An 18830-nucleotide genomic window follows, 5' to 3' on the forward strand; every position below is an offset into this window, starting at 1 on the left:
TAAATAAATAGAGTAATAAATATGTACAAACATATGTTTGGTTTTGTTCTCTGTCTCCCCCTTCTAGACTGTGAGCCCACTGTTGGGTAGGGACTGACTCTATATGTTGCCAACTTGGACTTCCCAAGCACTTAGTACAGTGCTCTGCACACAGTAAGCGCTCAATAAATATGAATGAATGAACATTACTCTATTTTATTTGTGCATATTTATTTTATTTTGTTAATATGTTCGGTTTTGTTCCCTGTCTCCCCCTTCTAGACTTTGAGCCCGCTGTTGGGTAGGGACCGTCTCTAGATGTTGCCAACTTGGACTTCCCAAGCGCTTAGTCCAGTGCTCTGCACACAGTAAGCGCTCAGTAAATATGATTGAATGAATATTACTCTTATTTATTTATTTTATTTGTGCATATTTATTTTATTTTGTTAATACGTTTTGTTTTCTCCTCTGTCTCCCCCTTCTAGCCCGTGAGCCCACTGTTGGGTAGGGACTGTCACTATATGTTGCCAACTTGGACTTCCCAAGCGCTTAGTCCAGTGCTCTGCACACAGTAAGCGCTCAATAAATATGATTGAATGAATATTACTCTATTTTACTTGTGCATATTTATTTTATTTTGTTAATACGTTTTGTTTTGGTCTCTGTCTCCCCCTTCTAGACTGTGAGCCCACTGTTGGGTAGGGACCGTCTCTAGATGTTGCCAACTTGGACTTCCCAAGCGCTTAGTCCAGTGCTCTGCACACAGTAAGCGCTCAATAAATATGATTGAATGAATGAATGAACATTACTCTATTTATTTTATTTGTGCATATTTATTCTATTTATTTTATTTTGTTAATACGTTTGGTTTTGTTCTCTTTCTCCCCCTTCTAGCCTGTGAGCCCACTGTTGGGTAGGGACTGACTCTATATGTTGCCAACTTGGACTTCCCAAGCGCTTAGTCCAGTGCTCTGCACACAGTAAGCGCTCAATAAATATGATTGAATGAATGAATGAACATTACTCTATTTATTTTATTTGTGCATATTTATTTTATTTTGTTAATACGTTTGGTTTTGTTCTCTGCCTCCCCCTTCTAGACTGTGAGCCCGCTGTTGGGTAGGGACCGTCTCTATATGTTGCCAACTTGGACTTCCCAAGCGCTTAGTCCAGTGCTCTGCACACAGTAAGCGCTCAATAAATATGATTGAATGAATGAATGAACATTACTCTATTTATTTTATTTGTGCATATTTATTCTATTTATTTTATTTTGTTAATACGTTTGGTTTTGTTCTCTGTCTCCCCCTTCTAGACTATGAGCCCACTGTTGGGTAGGGACTGACTCTATATGTTGCCAACTTGGACTTCCCAAGCGCTTAGTCCAGTGCTCTGCACACAGTAAGCGCTCAATAAATACGATTGAATGAATGAATGAAAGAACTTGGCCCTCAGAGACACAACATTACTCTATTTATTTATTTATTTTATTTTGTTAATACGTTTTGTTTTGTTCTCTGTCTCCCCCTTCTAGCCTGTGAGCCCACTGTTGGGTAGGGACTGACTCTATATGTTGCCAACTTGGACTTCCCAAGCGCTTAGTCCAGTGCTCTGCACACAGTAAGCGCTCAATAAATATGATTGAATGAATGAATGAATGAACATTACTCTATTTATTTTATTTGTGCATATTTATTTTATTTTGTTAATACGTTTTGTTTTGTTCTCTGCCTCCCCCTTCTAGACTGTGAGCCCGCTGTTGGGTAGGGACCGTCTATATATGTTGCCAACTTGGACTTCCCAAGCGCTTAGTGCTCTGCACACAGGAAGCGCTCAATAAATATGATTGAATGAATGAACATTACTCTATTTATTTATTTTATTTGTGCATATTTATTTTATTTTGTTAATACGTTTGGTTTTGTTCTCTGTCTCCCCCTTCTAGACTGTGAGCCCACTGTTGGGTAGGGACTGTCTTTAGATGTTGCCAACTTGGACTTCCCAAGCGCTTAGTCCAGTGCTCTGCACATAGTAAGCGCTCAATAAATATGATTGAATGAATGAATGAACATTACTCTTTATTTTATTTGTGCATATTTATTCTATTTATTTGATTTTGTTAATACGTTTTGTTTTGTTCTCTGTCTCCCCCTTCTAGCCTGTGAGCCCACTGTTGGGTAGGGACTGACTCTATATGTTGCCAACTTGGACTTCCCAAGCGCTTAGTCCAGTGCTGTGCACACAGTAAGCGCTCAATAAATATGATTGAATGAATGAATGAACATTACTCTTTATTTTATTTGTGCATATTTATTCTATTTATTTGATTTTGTTAATACGTTTTGTTTTGTTCTCTGTCTCCCCCTTTAGCCTGTGAGCCCACTGTTGGGTAGGGACTGACTCTATATGTTGCCAGCTTGGACTTCCCAAGCGCTTAGTCCAGTGCTCTGCACACAGTAAGCGCTCAATAAATATGATTGAATGAATGAATGAACATTATTTATTTTATTTGTGCATATTTATTCTATTTATTTTATTTTAATACGTTTGGTTTTGTTCTCTGTCTCCCCCTTCTAGACTGTGAGCCCACTGTTGGGTAGGGACTGTCTCTATACGTTGCCAACTTGGACTTCCCAAGCACTTAGGCGGTGCTCTGCACACAGTAAGCGCTCAATAAATACGATTGATAATAACCACGGCATTTGTTAAGTGCTTACTATGTGTGAAGCACTGTTCCAAGTGCTGGGGGATGATCAGGTGCTCCCCCGTGGGGCCCACAGTCTTCATCCCCGTTTGACAGATGAGGCAACTGAGGCCCAGAGAAGTTAATAACAATGATGGCATTTGTTAAGCGCTTACTATGTGCAAAGCACTGTTGTAAGCCCTGGAGGGACGCAAGGTGATTAGATTGTCCCCCGTGGGGCTCCCAGTCTTCATCCCCATTTGACAGATGAGGCAACTGAGGACAAGAGAAGTTAATAACAATGATGGCATTTGTTAAGCGCTTACTGTGTGCCAAGCACTGTTCTGAGCGCTGAGGGGAATACTGGGTGATCAGATTGTCCCCCGTGGGGCCCATAGTCTTCATCCCCATTTGACAGATGAGGCAACTGAGGCCCAGAGAAGTTAACATAATAATGATGGCATTTGTTAAGTGCTTACTATGTGCGAAGCACTGTTCTAAGCGCTGGGGGGATACTAGGTGATCAGGTTGTCCCCCGTGGGGCTCACAGTCCTCATCCCCATTTGACCGATGAGCAACTGAGGACCAGAGAAGTTAATAACGATGGTATTTAAGCGCTTACTATGTGCCAAGCACTGTTCTAAGCACTGGGGGGGATACTAGATGATCAGGTTGTCCCCTGTGGGGCTCACAGTCTTCATCCCCATTTGACAGATGAGGCAACTGAGGCCCAGAAAAGTTAATAACAATGATGGTATTTGTTAAGCGCTTACTATGTGCAAAGCACTCTTGTAAGCCCTGAAGGGGTACCCCTGAAGGGATACAAGGTAATCAGGTTGTCCCCTATGGGGCTCACAGTCTTCATCCCCATTTGACAGATGAGGCAACTGAGGCCCAGAGAAGTTAATCACAATGATGGTATTTGTTAAGCGCTTACTATGTGCCAAGCACTGTTCTAAGCACTGAGGGGGATACTAGGTGATCAGGTTGTCCCCCGTGGGGCTCACAGTCTTCATCCCCATTTTACAGATGAGGGAACTGAGGCTCAGAGAAGTGAAGTGACTTGCCCATGGTCACACAGCAGCCAGGTGGCGGAGCCGGGATTAGAGCCCAGGACCTCCGACGCCCAAGCCCGGGCTCTTGCCGCCGAGCCACGCTGCATCGAGCGCCGACTCCGCGCCGAGCGATCAGCCAGGCGTATTTATTGGGCGCTTTGTATGTGGGGAGCACCGTGCGGCAGAATTAGGAGAATCAATCAATCAATCAATCATATTTATTGAGCACTTACTGTGTGCAGAGCACTGCACTAAGCGCTTGGGAAGTCCAAGTTGGCAACGTATGGAGACAGTCCCTACCCAACAGTGGGCTCACAGTCTAAAAGGAGAAGGCAGGGTGGAGTTCAGCGGTGGAGCATGTGCGGGTTTAGGAAGCGGGGGCCGGCCTGTGCAGGGGTGGGAATCCCGGAGGAGGCGTCGGGGGAGGCCTGAGGGGCCGTACTATAAGTTGTAGTCGTGGCCGAGTGGTTAAGGCGATGGACTAGAAATCCATTGGGGTTTCCTCGCGCAGGTTTGAATCCTGCCGACTACGTGTTTCCTTTACAGCGCTTAGAACAGTGCTTTGCACATAGGAAGCGCTTAATAAATGCCATGATTATTATTATTATTATATTATTATTATTATTATCCTTGCAGATGCTGGTGACGTTCGATGACATCACGGTGTACCTGCTCCAGGAGGAATGGGTACTTCTGGGCCAACAGCAGAAGGAGATCTGTGGATCGGACAAGCTGGCGGCCCCCCTGGGTAAGGCTGGGGGGGCACACTTATCTACCCCACACCCACCCGGTCTGGGGGCTTCTCTGTAATAATGGCACGTGTTAAGCACTTACTATGTGCCAAGCACTGTTCTAAGCGCCGGGGTAGATACAAGGTAATCAGGTTGTCCTCCATGAGAGGTTGTCTTTTAGACTGTAAGTCCACTGTTGGGTAGGGACTGTCTCTATGTGTTGCCAATTTGTACTTCCCAAGCGCTTAGTACAGTGCTCTGCACATAGTAAGCACTCAATAAATACGATTGATGATGATGAGACTCTCCGTCTTCATCCCCATTTTACAGATGAGGTAACTGAGGGCGACAGGGGCCCTGCTCCCCGAAATTTCCCGAGCCTGCACACTGCTGCCTGCAGTCTACCACCTCTGTGTGTTTGCGCATGTATATTTATATGTATATGTGTGTGTATGTGTGTGTATATTTCTGTACGTGCATATAGCTTTCACTCTATTTGTTCTGACGATTTTGACACCCGTCTACATGTTTTGTTTCGTTGTCTGTCTCCCGCTTCTAATAATAATAATAATAATAACAATGGCATTTGTTAAGCGCTCACTATGTGCAAAGCACTGTTCTAAGCGCTGGGGGGGATACAAGGTGATCAGGTTGTCCCGCGTGGGGCTCACAGTCATCATCCCCATTTTACAGACGAGGTAACTGAGGCTCCGAGAAGTTAAGTGACTTGCCCAAGGTCACACAGCAGACGTGGCGGAGCTGGGATTCGAACCCATGACCCCAGACTCCAAAGGCCGTGCTCTTTCCACTGAGCCACGCTGTGACTGTGAGCCCGCTGTTGGGTAGGGACCGTCTCTATATGTTGCCGACTTGTACTTTCCAAGCGCTTAGTACAGTGCTCTGCACACAGTAAGCGCTCAATAATAACAATAATAATAATAATAGTAATGATGGTATTTGTTAAGCGCTTACTATGTGCAAAGCACTGTTCTAAGCACTGGGGAGGTTACAGGGTGATCAGGTTGTCCCACGGGGGGCTCACGGTTTTAATCCCCATTTTACAGATGAGGCAACTGAGGCCCACAGAAGTTAAGTGACTTGCCCAAAGTCACACAGCTGACAACTGGCGGAGCCGGGATTTGAACCCATGACCTCTGACTCCAAAGCCCGTGCTCTTTTCCACCGAGCCACACTGCTTCTCTATAATAATGGCATGTGTTAAGCGCTTACTATGTGCCAAGCACTGTTCTAAGCGCTGGGGTAGATACAAGGTAATCAGGTTGTCCTCCATGAGGCTCACCGTCTTCACCCCCATTTTACAGATGAGGTAACTGAGGCACAGAGCAGTTAAGTGACTTGCCTAAAGTCGCGCAGCTGACAAGTGGTGGAGCCGGGATTTGAACCCTTGACCTCTGACTCCAAAGCCCATGCTCTTTCCACTGAGCCATGCTGCTTCTGCAACTGAATGAATATATTTGTATATATGTGCATATGTATGCACGTGCAAGCACGTATGTGTGTATATATATATATATATATATATATATGCATATGTATTTGTGTGGGTATGTATGTGTACACACACACACACACACACGGTATTTGTTAAGCTCTTACTTTATGCCAGGCGCTATACTAAGCGCTTGGATAGGTGCAAGCTAATCAGGTTGGACACAGTCCCTGTCCCACAAGGGGCTCATAGTCTTAATCCCCATTCTACAGATGCGGGAACTGAGGCCCAGTAAAATGAACTAACTCGCCCAAGTTCACGCAGCGGACGAGTGACGGCTGCGGGATTAGAACCCAGGTCCTTCTGACTCTCAGGCCTGGGTTCTATCCGCTAGGCCATGCTGCTTCTCTCTATGGTTGTACATATTTATTACTCTATTTATTTATTTATTTATTTATTTATCTTACTTGTACATTTCTATCCTATTTATTTTATTTTGTTGGTATGTTTGGTTCTGTTCTCTGTCTCCCCCTTTTAGACTGTGAGCCCACTGTTGGGTAGGGACTGTCTCTATGTGTTGCCAATTTGTACTTCCCAAGCGCTTAGTACAGTCCTCTGCACATAGTAAGCGCTCAGTAAATACGATTGATTGAGTGATTGATTCTCTCTACTCCCACTCCCCTCCGCTTGGCTGCATTCTGGAGCAAGGGGCTTCCCCGAGGGCTCTGAGAAGCGTCCACCCAAGCCTCCGCTCTCCCCTGGGACTGTTTTCACTTTCTCATCTTAGACGGAAGTTGTCCCCAGGGACTAGACTCCCCCTGCCCCACTCTCCCCATCCCCACCTCACATTCGTCCTCTACATCCTTGAGGAGCTGCTGACTCCAAATAGCCTAGTGGGTAGAGCCCGGCCTGGGAATCAGAAGGACTAATCCCTTCCAATCCTGGCTCCGCCACTTGTCTGCCGTGTGACCTTGGATGAGTCACTCTGCTTCTCTGAGCCTCAGTTCCCTCATCTGTAAAATGGGGATCAATCAAGCAATCAATCGTATTTATTGAGCGCTTACTATGTGCAGAGCACTGTACTAAGCGCTTGGGAAGGACAAATTGGCAACATAGAGAGACGGTCCCTACCCAACAGTGGGCTCACAGTCTAAAAGGGGGAGACAGAGAACAAAACCAAACATACTAACAAAATAAAATAAATAGAACAGATATGTACAAGTAAAATAAATAGAGTAATAAATATGTACAAACATATATACAGGTGCTGTGGGGAAGGGAAGGAGGTAAGATGGGGGTGGATGGAGAGGAGGACGAAGGGGAGAGGAAGGAAGGGGCTCAGTCTGGGAAGGCCTCTTGGAGGAGGTGAGCTCTCTGCAGGGCCTTGAAGATGAAGACTGGAAGCCCCACACGGGACCGTATCCAACCCGGTTTGAGGGTATCCACCCCAGCGCTTAGCACATAGTAAGGGCGTAACAAATATCACAGTTCTTATTGCGTTTCTCCGTCTCTCGCCCAGGCCCCCCCATCGCCAACCCGGAACTGTTCTGCAAACTCGAGCGGGGAGCGGAGTCATGGCTGGGTGAGCCCCAGGCCCGGAGGAAGCCCTTAAACCTCCATTCGGGTATGTGTCATCGCATCTCCCTCTCCACCCCCTCATCTTACCTCTTTCCCTTCCCCACAGCACCTGTATATATGTATATATGCTTGTACATATTTATTACTCTATTTATTTTACTTGTACACATCTATTCTATTTATTTTATTTTGTTAGTATGCTTGGTTTTGTTCTCTGTCTCCCCCTTTTAGACTGTGAACCCACTGTTGGGTAGGGACTGTCTCTATATGTTGCCAACTTGTACTTCCCAAGTGCTTAGTCCAGTGCTCGGCACACAGTAAGCGCTCAATAAATACGATTGATGATGATGATCTCCCTCCAAGGGGCGGGCTGGAGGAGGGGGTCACCGGGGACCCCAAGACTGCCCCCGTGGAACAGTTGATTATGGTCTGAAAGGATTCCCCCCACCCCAGGGAGGGCCCTCCACAAGCCTACGCTTTGGACCGGGCCAGTGGGGTTCAACCCACTCTCTGGCGGAGTGGGAAGAGCTTCTGGATCCTTGGTTCAAGCCCGGTGCCTGATGGCACGTGGGGGCCGCAAGGGACCACGGGGCCCGGTCCCCAAGGCCGTGCTTGAGACCCAATCAGCCAGTCAATCAGTGGTTTTTAGTGAATGCTTGCTGAGTGCCAAGCACCATACCAGGCTACTGCCCAAGTGCTTGGTACGGGGCTGTGCCCGTATGAAAGCCCGAAAGGCCAGGGAGAGGGGTGGGCTGACCGTCCAGCGGAGGTGGGGGACGGCAGGCACCAAGGTGGGAAGGAACGAAGGCGACCCGGCCGGTTTCTTGCCCCCTCCCTTCCCTCCAAAGGCAAGAACAAGCGAGGGACCCCGGGGGACGCCGCCGAGCCGGACGGTCCGGCCGACGAAGCCGGCCTCCTCCGCCTCCCGCCCCGCAAGAAGGCCCGCGTCTCCCCGCTGGGCCCGGGGAGCGGGCCGGAGGAGCCGGAGGCGGCGGACCACCCCAGGAGGCCCCCGCGGCCCCGGTCCATCCAGAAGTCCTGGTTCGAGCAGTTTCCGTGGCTGCTGGCCAACACGGAGCAGACGGCGCTGTTCTGCTCGGCCTGCAGGGAGTACCCGGCCGTGAGGGACAAGCGCTCCCGTCTCATCGTGGGCTACACCGGCCCCTTCAAGGTGGAGACCCTCAAGTACCACGCCAAGAGCAAGGCCCACAAGTTCTGCGTCAGTGCCCTGGCCGCCCGAGACCCCGTGTGGGCCGCCCGCTTCCGGGGGGTCCGGGACCTGGCCGGCGACCCCGTGCTCAGCCCGGAATATCTGTTCGCTGCCGACTACCCCCCGGGACCCGACCTCGACTGCCCCGCCGGGCTTCTGCAGAGCTCCCGCTCCGAGCCGGGGGACCCCCGTACAGACGGCCTGGAGTCCCCGCTCTTCCTGGACGGTGTGGCTGACCTGTGCCCCCAGGATGCCTTGGCGGACTTCCACGACCCCTCGACCCTGAGCGTCCTGTTTGACGACCCCGCCGAGCCCTTCGGCCAGGTACCGGGGTCACGCGGGAGGGGACCGGGCCACGGAGATCCCGCCGAAGGGCCTCTCCCGGGCTTCTGCCAGGGAATGTCCGCCGGCGTGCCGGCCAGAAAGGGACCCGCCAGCACAACCCCCTGAACGAGGAGCCCCGGCCGGCCCCGTCCCTTAGTCACTGCCCACGGGCGATGCTGAAACTAATCGCGGCTCTCGCCAAGATGGCAAGTCGGTCGCCCCGAATCTGCCCTAGCAAGCCACGAGCCAGGGGGTTGGGGCTGGACAGGCGGCAGGGTGGATTCCTGCCCTGTGTGTCCCGGGCATCCGGTCCTCCGAGCCCAACGAGGGAGCTGGCACCTCGAGGAGAGCTGAGGGGCCCGCGGCTTGCTTCTCACCCCTGACTGAGCCCGGGGAGGGGGGCAAATGGCTGGGGGTCCCGGGGCTGCCCCAGCCCCTGGCAGCTGCCCGTGTGTTTCCAGTCAGGAGACGCCCCGCTGGGGTTCCCGGTGGCACCCTGATGCCCGAGGATGATGGAGCCTCCATCCCCGGGGCCCGTGGGGGCTCCCAGCTTCTCTGGCCAGGCAGGGGCCGCCTCATCCAAAACAGTCCGGGGGCCGCAGAGCTGGTCTGGGGAGAGCACCGGTCTCTGGGCGTCAGCCTGGCGGGTCAGGGAGAGGCGAGGAGGCGCCCGGAGGGGTGGGGGAGACGGGCTGGGGGCCGTGTGGGTCCTAGACCCAGGGACGGGAATCCCACAGACCAGCCGCTCCACCTCCCCCCTTTCTTCCACCCAGGAATCTAGGGCCTGCCCGAGGGATCCGGACCTCAGGTAGGCGCGCAGGCCTGGGAGGATGAAGGAGGCGACAGCTCCAAGTCAAACAGCGGGGGGTTAAGCGCCAAGAAGCGCAGCCCTTCTACAGGGTTAAAAATCGAGGTCCGTCTGTCCCTCGAGCGGCCGCCCTCACGCCAGATTAGTGCTGGGATGAGGGACGGGGCCTCCCGGCGGGGCCGGTCGCCCCCGTCCCGTCAACGACCCCGCTCTCGGTGATTGGCTTCCCGGGGCTAACCGCCGGTTGGGGGCCCGCGGGTGATCCGCCGTGGCAAGGAAGCGGAGCATTTCCCGGTCTCCCCCTCGAGTCCCGGGATACGGGACGCTCGGTGACCTCGGCCCTCCGGGGGAGAGGACGCCCGCGCCTCCGGAGGCGCTGAGCGGGTGCGCGCTCTGCCGCAGGGGCCGTCGGAGGAGGGGCCGTCGGAGGACGTGCCGGTGGTGTTCGCGGAGCTGCCGGTGACGTTCGAGGACGTGGCGGTGTACTTCACGAGGGAGGAGTGGGGGATGCTGGACAAGCGGCAGAAGGAGATCTACCGGGATGTGATGCGGGTCAATTACGAGCTGCTGGCCTCGCTGGGTGAGCCGAGGTCTCCTTCGCCACCACCACTGCCTCGGGGGCCGCCGCCAGTCACTTCCTCCCCCAGGCGAACCCCCCCTTAGAGACCCCTTCCCTTACTCGTCCCCCACAAGCCCTGCCTTTGAGGCTGCTCCCCTCCGCCCCAGACTCTCCACGCCGAATGGAGTCTGGCCGGGCAGCAGCGTTGGCTCGGCGGTAGAGCCCGGGCCTGGGGATCAGAAGGACCTGGGTTCTAATCCCAGTTCCGCCATATGTCTGCTGTGTGGCTTTGGGCGAGTCGCTTCACTCTTCTGGGCCTCAGTGACCTCATCTGTAAAAAATGGGGATAAGAGTGTGAGCCCCATGTAGGACAGGGACTGCATCCAACTGGCTTAACTTTGTCCAGTGCTTGGAACAATGCTGGGTGCTTCAGAAGCACTTAACAAGTACCATAATTATAGTAATTATTATTACTATCATTATTATTATCCTCCCAGGCGTATATGTGGCATTCAGGTCTACTGGGGGTCGCGCTCGAGGAGCCTGCGTTGGAAGCCCCGCCAGGCTCCTCTCCCTCACTGTCCCCTTCAGATTCAGGGAACAAGCTGGCAGAGAAGCAGCGTGGCTCAGTGGAAAGAGCCCGGGCTTGGGAGTCAGAGGTTGTGGGTTCTAATCCCGGCTCTGCCGCTTGTCAGCTGTGTGACTTTGGGCAAGTCACTTAGCTTCTCTGGGCCTCAGTTCCCTCATCTGTAAAGTGGGGATGAAGAATGTGAGCCCCACGTGGGGCAACCTTGATTACCTTGTATCCCCCCACCCAGCACTTAGAACAGTGCTTGGTACATAGTAAGCACTTAACAAATACCAACATTATTATTATTTCAGTGAGACAAACCCCCTCACTCTCCCCTGCCCTTGGCTGATAAATCTGGGGCCCCCCGACATGGACATGAGAAGCAGCGTGGCTTAGTGGAACTAACATGGGCTTGGGAATCAGAAGAATCTGGGTTCGAATCCCGGCTCTGCCACTTGCCTGCCGTGTGACCTTGGCAAGTCACTTCACTTCTCTGGGCCTCGGTTACCTCATCTGTAAAATGGGGATGAAGACTGTGAGCCCCATGTGGGACAGGGCCGTGTCCAACCCGATCGCCTTGTATGTACCCCAGCACTTAATACAGTGCCCGGCACATAGTAAGCGCTTGAAAAATACCACAGTTATTAGAAGAGCAGTCGGGGCTCCTCTAAACCAAACGTCAGGGGCCGGGGCGGGCAGCCAGGAGACGGGCCGTGACCAAAGTGGGGTTCTCTGTCTCCGGGCACAGGGCCCGCCGCGGCTAAGCCGGATCTGATCTCCAAGCTGGAGCGCAGGGCCGCGCCCTGGATCAAGGATCCAAATGGCCCCAAATGGGGGAAAGGCCGCCCGCCAGGTGAGTGGTGGAAAGAGGCAGGGAGAGTGGGGGGATTCCACATTCCCTGACAGTTGCTGACCCGCAATTGTCCAGGCTGTGGGGACTGGGGGCAGCAGGGCCCCGTGGCAGTCAGGGGAGCTGGGAGACTGAGGGATGAGGCGCGATGGCTATTCATGGGAACAGGGAGAGTACCAGGATCAGCTTCCCCTTCCCAGGTCCCAGGCTGGAGGCCTAGAACTTGGTGTTTTCGGGATGGTATCATGGGCCCTAAGCAGGGTCAATCACTCGGCCTGCCCAGGGCAAGTAAGGCTGTTGCCTGGGCCCCGTATCTCTCAGGAGCGGGGACCCGGAGGAGGAAGAGGGGACAAGCCTTAGCCTGACTCCCAATCCTGTGGGCTTTCCCCTCTTCCATCGAAGCAGGCCGCTTACTAACCCAGCGGTGTCACCTTTGACTGAGGCATCCTGGGTTGCCATCTGAAAGAAGACCCGGGTCTTTCCATCCCAGCAGTCGGGGATGTGTCGATTCCCCAGTCCGAGAGTGACCCCGCGGGGCGGTGCTGGCGGGGACACAGGCGGGGAGGGGGAAGGGGAAGCGGTCTCCCCAAAAGACAGACACTTGCGGCCCGAGGGGAGCAACCGGAGCAGAGGGTGTGGGAAGCCACCTTCTCCTTGACGGGGCCCACGGGGACTCGGCGTGGCCTAGTGGCAGGAGCACAGGCCTGGGAGACCCAGGACGTGGGTTCTAATGCTGTGCGCTGTGTGACCTTGGGCAAGTCGTTTCACTTCTCTGGGCCTCTGTTACCTCATCTGGAAAGTGGGGACGAAGACTGTGAGTCCCAAGTGGGACAGGGCCTGGGCCCAACCTGATTACCTTTGCGTCTGCCCCGGTGCTTGGCACATAGTATGCGCTTAACGATTACCATTATTATCATCCCCCCTGCTCGCCTCCACAGGGAAGAAGAAGAAGATGGCGGCGGCCAACGCGGCCAAAGAGGCGGCCAAGCCGGGGGCCGCCGAGGAAGCCCGGCCTCCTCCGCCCTTGCCGGAGGAGGCCGGAGCTTCCCTCCCGCCCCCAGGGAGCGCCGACCCGGAAGGCGACGGGCCGGGGCGGGTCAAGAAGACGTACCGGCCCCGCTCGATCCAGAAGTCGTGGTTCGGCCAGTTCTCGTGGCTGATCACGGACCCGGAGGAGACCACGCTGTTCTGCTCGGTCTGCAAGGAGCGTCCGTCCCTCCACGACAAGTCATCCCGGCTGGTCAAGGGCTACAAGGGGCCTTTCAAGGTGGAGACGCTCAAGTACCACGAGGTCAGCAAGGCCCACAGGCTGTGCGTCAACACGGCCGAGGCCCGGGAGGCGGCCCCGCGCGCCGCCCCGGCCCCGGCCGCCCCCGAGATCTCCAGCGACCTGATGGCCAACATGGAGCACTTCTTCAACGCGGCCTACTCGATCGCCTACCACTCGCGCCCGCTGAACGACTTCGAGAAGGTCCTGCAGCTGCTGCAGAGCACGGGCACCATGATCCTGGGCAAGTACCGGAACCGCACGGCCTGCACGCAGTTCATCAAGTACATCTCGGAGACGCTGAAGCGGGAGATCCTGGCGGACGTGCGCCGCTCGCCCTGCGCCAGCCTGCTGCTGGACAGCGCCACGGACGCCTCGGACCAGTCCTGCGTGGGCATCTACATCCGCTACCTGAAGGAGATGGAGGTGAAGGAGTCGTACATCACGCTGGCCCCGCTCTACAGCGAGACGGCGGACGGCTACTTCGAGACCATCATCTCGGCCCTGGACGAGCTGGACATCCCCTTCCGCCGGCCCGGCTGGGTGGTGGGGCTGGGCACCGACGGCACGGCCATGCTGAGCCGCCGGGGCGGCCTGGTGGAGAAGTTCCAGGAGCTCATCCCCCAGCTGGTGCCCGTCCACTGCGTGGCCCACCGGCTGCACCTGGCCGTGGTGGACGCCTGCGGCGGGATCGACCTGGTGAAGAAGTGCGACCGCCACATCCGCACGGTCTTCAAGTTCTACCAGTCGTCCAACAAGCGGCTGAGCGAGCTGCAGGCCGGGGCCGCCCCCCTGGAGCAGGAGATCGCCCGGCTGAAGGACCTGAACGCCGTCCGCTGGGTGGCCAGCCGGCGGCGGACCCTCAACGCCCTGGTGGGCGGCTGGCCCGCGCTGGCCCGCCACCTGCACGGCGTGGCCGAGGCCGGGGGCCAGATCGGCCACCGGGCCAAGGGCATGCTGAAGCTCATGCGGAGCTTCCACTTCGTCAAGTTCTGCCACTTCCTGCTGGACTTCCTCAGCGTCTACCGGCCCGTGTCGGAGGTGTGCCAGCGGGAGATCGTCCTGGTCACCGAGGTGAACGCCGCCCTGGAGCGGGCCCACGGGGCCCTGGAGACCCTCCTCCGCCAGCCGGGCCCCAAGGAGGAGGAGTTCAACGGCGGCTTCCTGGACGGCCGCCTGCACGGGGTCCCCCTGGACCGGGCCGACCCGGCGGAGCCGCGCTTCCGAGCCGACCGGGAGAAGGTGATCCTCACGGGCATCGGCTACCTGCGCCAGCGCTTCGACGCCGACCGGTCGCCCCAGCTGAAGAACGTGGAGGTGTTCGACACCATGGCCTGGCCCGCCGGGCTGGAGCTGGCCGCCTTCGGCAACCGGGAGATCCTGGCCCTGGCCCGGCATTTCGAGCTCTCCCTGCCCGCGGGCTACCGCGAGGACGGCCTGCTCCAGGAGTGGCTGGGCCTCAAGGCGGCGGCCAAGAACCTGCCCTTCTCCATGCTGGGCAAGGACGCCCTGGCCCGGCATGACCGCTTCCCCCTGCTCAGCCGCCTCATGGCCGCCGTGCTCTGCCTGCCCATCTCCACCTCCTGCTGCGAGCGGGGCTTCAGCGCCATGAACCGCATCAAGACGGACGAGCGGACCAAGCTGTCCAACGAGGTCATCAACATGCTCATGATGACGGCCGTCAACGGGGTGGCCGTCACCGAGTACGACCCGCAGCCCGCCATCCAACACTGGTACCTCACCTCGTCCGGCCGCCGCTTCAGCCACGTCTACACCTGCGCCCAGGGGGCTCCTCGGCCCGGCCCCGGTAAGCCGGCGGGGAGGGGAGACGGGGGAAGCGGCGGGGCCGGCCGGGGTGGAGCCTCTGGGCCGTCCCGGGTCCCAACCAGGCTGGTGAGTCGTCTTTGGGGCCGCAGCGGGCAGCGAGCCTCACAGGCTTCGTGCCCTCGGGAAGCTTGAATTTCATAGTGTTGAAATCGGCAGTCTCCCATGGTCCCCGGGGGGTGGGGTGATCGCTGGACGGTGGTCTCTCTGGGGCAGGTCAGTGGGGGCTCCAAGGAGAGGGAGAGAGAGTGGGGAGAGGGGTGTCTAAGTTCAACCTTCAGCTGCAGGCAGCTTCCCTCTGACCACAGATGGTAGAATGGGTTCTCCCTGTGGGCCGGCCAGAGCCGGCTTTTGGTTACTTGAGGACGGAAGAGGAGCCCGGAAGACTAGGGTAGGACACGGAGAAGAGAGAAGCAGCACGGCCTGGTGGATAGAGTGTGAGCCTGGGAATCAGGAGGACCCGGGTTCTCATCATCATCATCAGTCGTATTTATTGAGCGCTTACTATGTGCAGAGCACTGTACTAAGCGCTTGGGAAGTACAAATTGGCAACATATCCTGGCTCCGCCACTCATCTGCTGTGTGACCTTGGACAAATCACTTCACTTCTCTGGGAATCGGTTCCCTCCTGCCGAGTGGGGTTAAGACTGTGAGCCCCATGTGGGACAGGGACTCTGTCCAACCTGATTACCTTGTGTCTACCCGGTGCTTGGTACAGTGTCTGGCAGATAGTACGCGCTTAACAAATGCCATTTAAAAAAAAAAAGAAGTCAGTGGCTGACCAGAAGCTCGTTTTTCCCCGAGACTTCCTCTCCTGCCCGGCTTCCGAGCGAGCGGGAGTCCAGGGAGGTGAGGTCTCGGGGCCCTGGATCTGTTTGAACTCGGAGTCCAGTGGGCAGAGGGAGTTGGTTGCCCCTGAGGTCTCTCCCTCTGGCCCAGCAAGAGGGAAAGGGCTGGGGTTGGGGGGCTCAGTTCTGGGTCTTCTTCTCCCTGCGGCAGCAGCAGATGCCGAGAGCAGGAATGCCAGGAAGGACGATGCCCTGTACACGGAGGCGGCAGGAGCTCCAGAGCTGGACCCGTCGTCCCCGCCGGGGGAAGCTGAGGAGGTGCTGACGGACCACCTGATCGACTCAGCCGGGAGACTCGCCCCGGCCCTGCCAGCCGCCCGGCCCTGGGATGGTTGCCTCGGGGCCCGGGGCCTGGAGGGGCAGGTCAACTGAGGGGGAACCGAGTGCCCCTGTGGGGCCGAGCCGATTCCAAGAGGTGACGCCGGATCGAGTTTACCCCGAGGAGGGTCTGTGATTTCTCAGGAGGATCCCGACGGGAAAGGGGCCATAGACGGGCAACGGTGGGGGATGGGACGTGCACGTTGATCTGTGTGTCCATGAATAGGTGCCCGCCACCCGGGATGGTGGTGGAGAGGATGGCCTCCGGACCCGGGCTTTTTTCCCAAGTGCCCGAGCAGCTCTGCTCTAGGGGTAGCCCCTCCTGGGCGCAGGGGATGGAATCCAATTCTCCTCCAGCCCTAGAGAACCCCACCACCACCATCACCACCTCCAGGACTTGCCCCAGGCACCGGGGGGCCAGAAGCATCGAGCACAAGAAAACTTGCGAAGGGGAAAGACTGCTGGGGGCCCCGGGGGAAACCCCATACCCCGGAGACGGTCAAAGGACAGCAGTGAGGCCCCTAGAGGTGCGGTGGGAGGGACGGTGTCCTAGACGCCTTCTCCCCAAGGTGCTCAGGACCACCCCCCTCTTGGAGAGTCAGGATTCGCACCTCAGCCAGTTGGACTCCCTTAGCGGACTATGCAGTGGTCAGGGGCCTGCAGGGAAGTATTCTTGGGCCACCAAGGTCACCCCGCGCCCCTGAGTCGACAGGACAGAGAGGCAGCTTCCTTGCTTTGCCCCCTGCCCCCTGGCCTCCTTCTCCTAGGAGACAAGTATGTCAAGGCCGTAGTTGCGGGGACCGAGAGAGGACCTTTCCCCGTTGGGAATGGGGAGGGGCATGGGTTAGGCTTCCTCTGGCAGTGAACCCAGAGTGGGTTCCCGGCCACCTGTTTTGCCCTTTGCCTCTCCCTGTCCTGCCGGGCTCATCCCGCCGGCCTCGAGGGAGTTGTTCGATGGGAGACCCCTGAGTCTGGCCTCGGCTCAACCTGAGATGATTCAGTGAGTCCCGAGCAAGTTCCTTTCCCCCCTAGTGCCTCAGTCTCCCCTCCCTGTGGAAGAAAAGCCTCCCTTTATCCTCTACCCACAACCCTCAAGGATGGCGGGTGAGAGTGTATGTGTGAATGAGGGGTCCTCAGAGGGAAGGGCCCCAGGACCATCCGGTCAGCCAGCGGTCCCGCCGGACCCGTGCCCTCCAACTCACTGGGTGGATTGGCGATGGCCAATGTGGTCGTCATAGATGCCTGAGCCGGAGGCCCTGGGAGCTCCTCTTTGGGAGAAATGGCGCCAAGAGTCCAGTTGTGGGGCTCTCCGGGGATGCAGAAGGATCCGAGGCCATCCAGCAGGCTAGTTCCGTACCCCTGAGAGCAGCTCCTCCCTGGGAGGACCAGGCTGCCCGCTCAGGCCCCGGCACGTGGACGTCCCTGCCCACCATTTGACCTCCCGCACGTTTGGCCGGGACCGCCGCTCCCTGAGCCCACCAAGACCATCTTTCCTGGACAAGATTACCAGAGCCCTGCAGTTGCCTCCTCAGAAGGGCTCCTCGGACTCGGGATGGCCAAGGAGAAAGAGCGATTGAGCAATTGAGTGCCCAGTGCAGGGAAAAGCACTGTGCTAGATGCCGAAGAGGCTACGGAGGAGTAGATGTCTCTGCGATCCCGGAGGAGCTACGGATGGCAGCTGACTGAGCTTATCCTGGCCGAACTGGGCCCCACGGCCTTGGGCTGCCCCCAGTTCCCCTCACAGGGGCCGTGGAAGCTTCCAGAAACCACCCCATTTTCTGCCTGCAGCACCTGTGGTGACTGACTTAAATCCTCGGCCAGTCCCCATCCACCCTGGCTCTAGGGCCAGGTGGGCGGTGGAGGTGGTCTCGGGCTGGAGTTTCGATGCGTGGACCCTGGAGCATCGCCGTCTTGGCTCCCGCCTCTGGGCTGAGAAAGGAGCTGCGACCCCAGAACCCGCTTGCTTGGTTCCCGCCGTGCCCGAGGACCAGCCTGGGATGTTTATGAAGAGGCCTCTGCCTGGGGGCAGGGCCAGGTTGGAAAAGTGGAAGAGGGGGCACGATCCCAAGGATGGGTCCTGGCCCCCCCGGTGTGGTGTTGTAGGCGCCACCGGGGCCCCTCGGGCTCGTTAGCTCCTGCCTGACCCTAGGACTGAGGCCCAGGGAGCCGTGACCTCTGAGGACCCTCCCTCTCCCAAATGGCCTCCCTAAAGGACCCCCGCCCCACTCAGTCTTCTGTACGGCAGCCAATCTGGAATGTGGTGCGGGTCTTCCTTGGGGAGCGAGTCCTGGAGCGCCGGGAGCCAAGAGTAGCGGCACTGGACAAGAGTCCGGCTGGCCTCTCTGGCTAGATACCACCCCCGAGGTTGGGCATGGGGAACACAGGAGACCTGTGAGCCCGCGTGGTGACCAGAAGGGCAGGGCTGCTCTGAAAAGCCCACCCGAGCTGGGGTCTTCAAGCCCCCAGGGCAACCCACCTCCCTAGAGGACCCCAATCAATCAATCAATCGTATTTATTGAGCGCTTACTGTGTGCAGAGCACTGTACTAAGCACTTGGGAAGTACAAGTTGGCAAAATATAGAGACAGTCCCTACCCAACAGTGGGCTCACAGTCTCAAAGGGGGAGAGACCCCTGGCCTGGTGGGTGGGGAGGGGGGCACTCACTGCCCCCCTCTCCACTTCTGCCAGGCCCCTGCCCCCATCGGAGGCCCACAGTCTCCACAGCTTCTCTGTGTACATACTTCCACATCTCTAAGTCCCGGCCCTAAGGTACGC

At 56.6% G+C, this 18830-nt stretch overlaps 1 protein-coding gene and 1 non-coding gene across 2 annotated transcripts; both read left to right on the plus strand.

The window, feature by feature from the left end:
• The first annotated feature begins 4167 nt into the window (after positions 1–4167).
• TRNAS-AGA lies at positions 4168–4249 on the plus strand. Its single transcript has one exon. It is a non-coding gene; the product is annotated as a tRNA-Ser (tRNA).
• Positions 4250–8195: 3946 nt separating this feature from the next.
• ZNF862 (zinc finger protein 862) lies at positions 8196–16834 on the plus strand. The gene is made up of 6 exons (XM_038755467.1): positions 8196–8223; positions 8325–9010; positions 10221–10398; positions 11697–11801; positions 12737–14872; positions 15892–16834. Exons 1-6 carry the CDS (start codon positions 8196–8198, stop codon positions 16107–16109), a joined length of 3351 nt encoding a protein of 1116 aa, XP_038611395.1. The 3' UTR covers positions 16110–16834.
• The last annotated feature ends 1996 nt before the right edge of the window (positions 16835–18830 follow it).

Source organism: Tachyglossus aculeatus, chromosome 13 (genome assembly GCF_015852505.1).
Source record: "Tachyglossus aculeatus isolate mTacAcu1 chromosome 13, mTacAcu1.pri, whole genome shotgun sequence".
Taxonomy (NCBI): Eukaryota; Metazoa; Chordata; class Mammalia; order Monotremata; family Tachyglossidae; genus Tachyglossus; species Tachyglossus aculeatus.

Bases quoted from the DNA above. Each gene is read 5' to 3' on its own strand.
- ZNF862 (XM_038755467.1), top strand. From the start codon at position 8,196: ATGAAAGCCCGAAAGGCCAGGGAGAGGG. The intron at 8,224-8,324 runs GTGGGCTGACCG...TTCCCTCCAAAG, and splicing joins CCGAAAGGCCAGGGAGAGGG to GCAAGAACAAGCGAGGGACC. The intron at 11,802-12,736 runs GTGAGTGGTGGA...TCGCCTCCACAG, and splicing joins GGGGAAAGGCCGCCCGCCAG to GGAAGAAGAAGAAGATGGCG.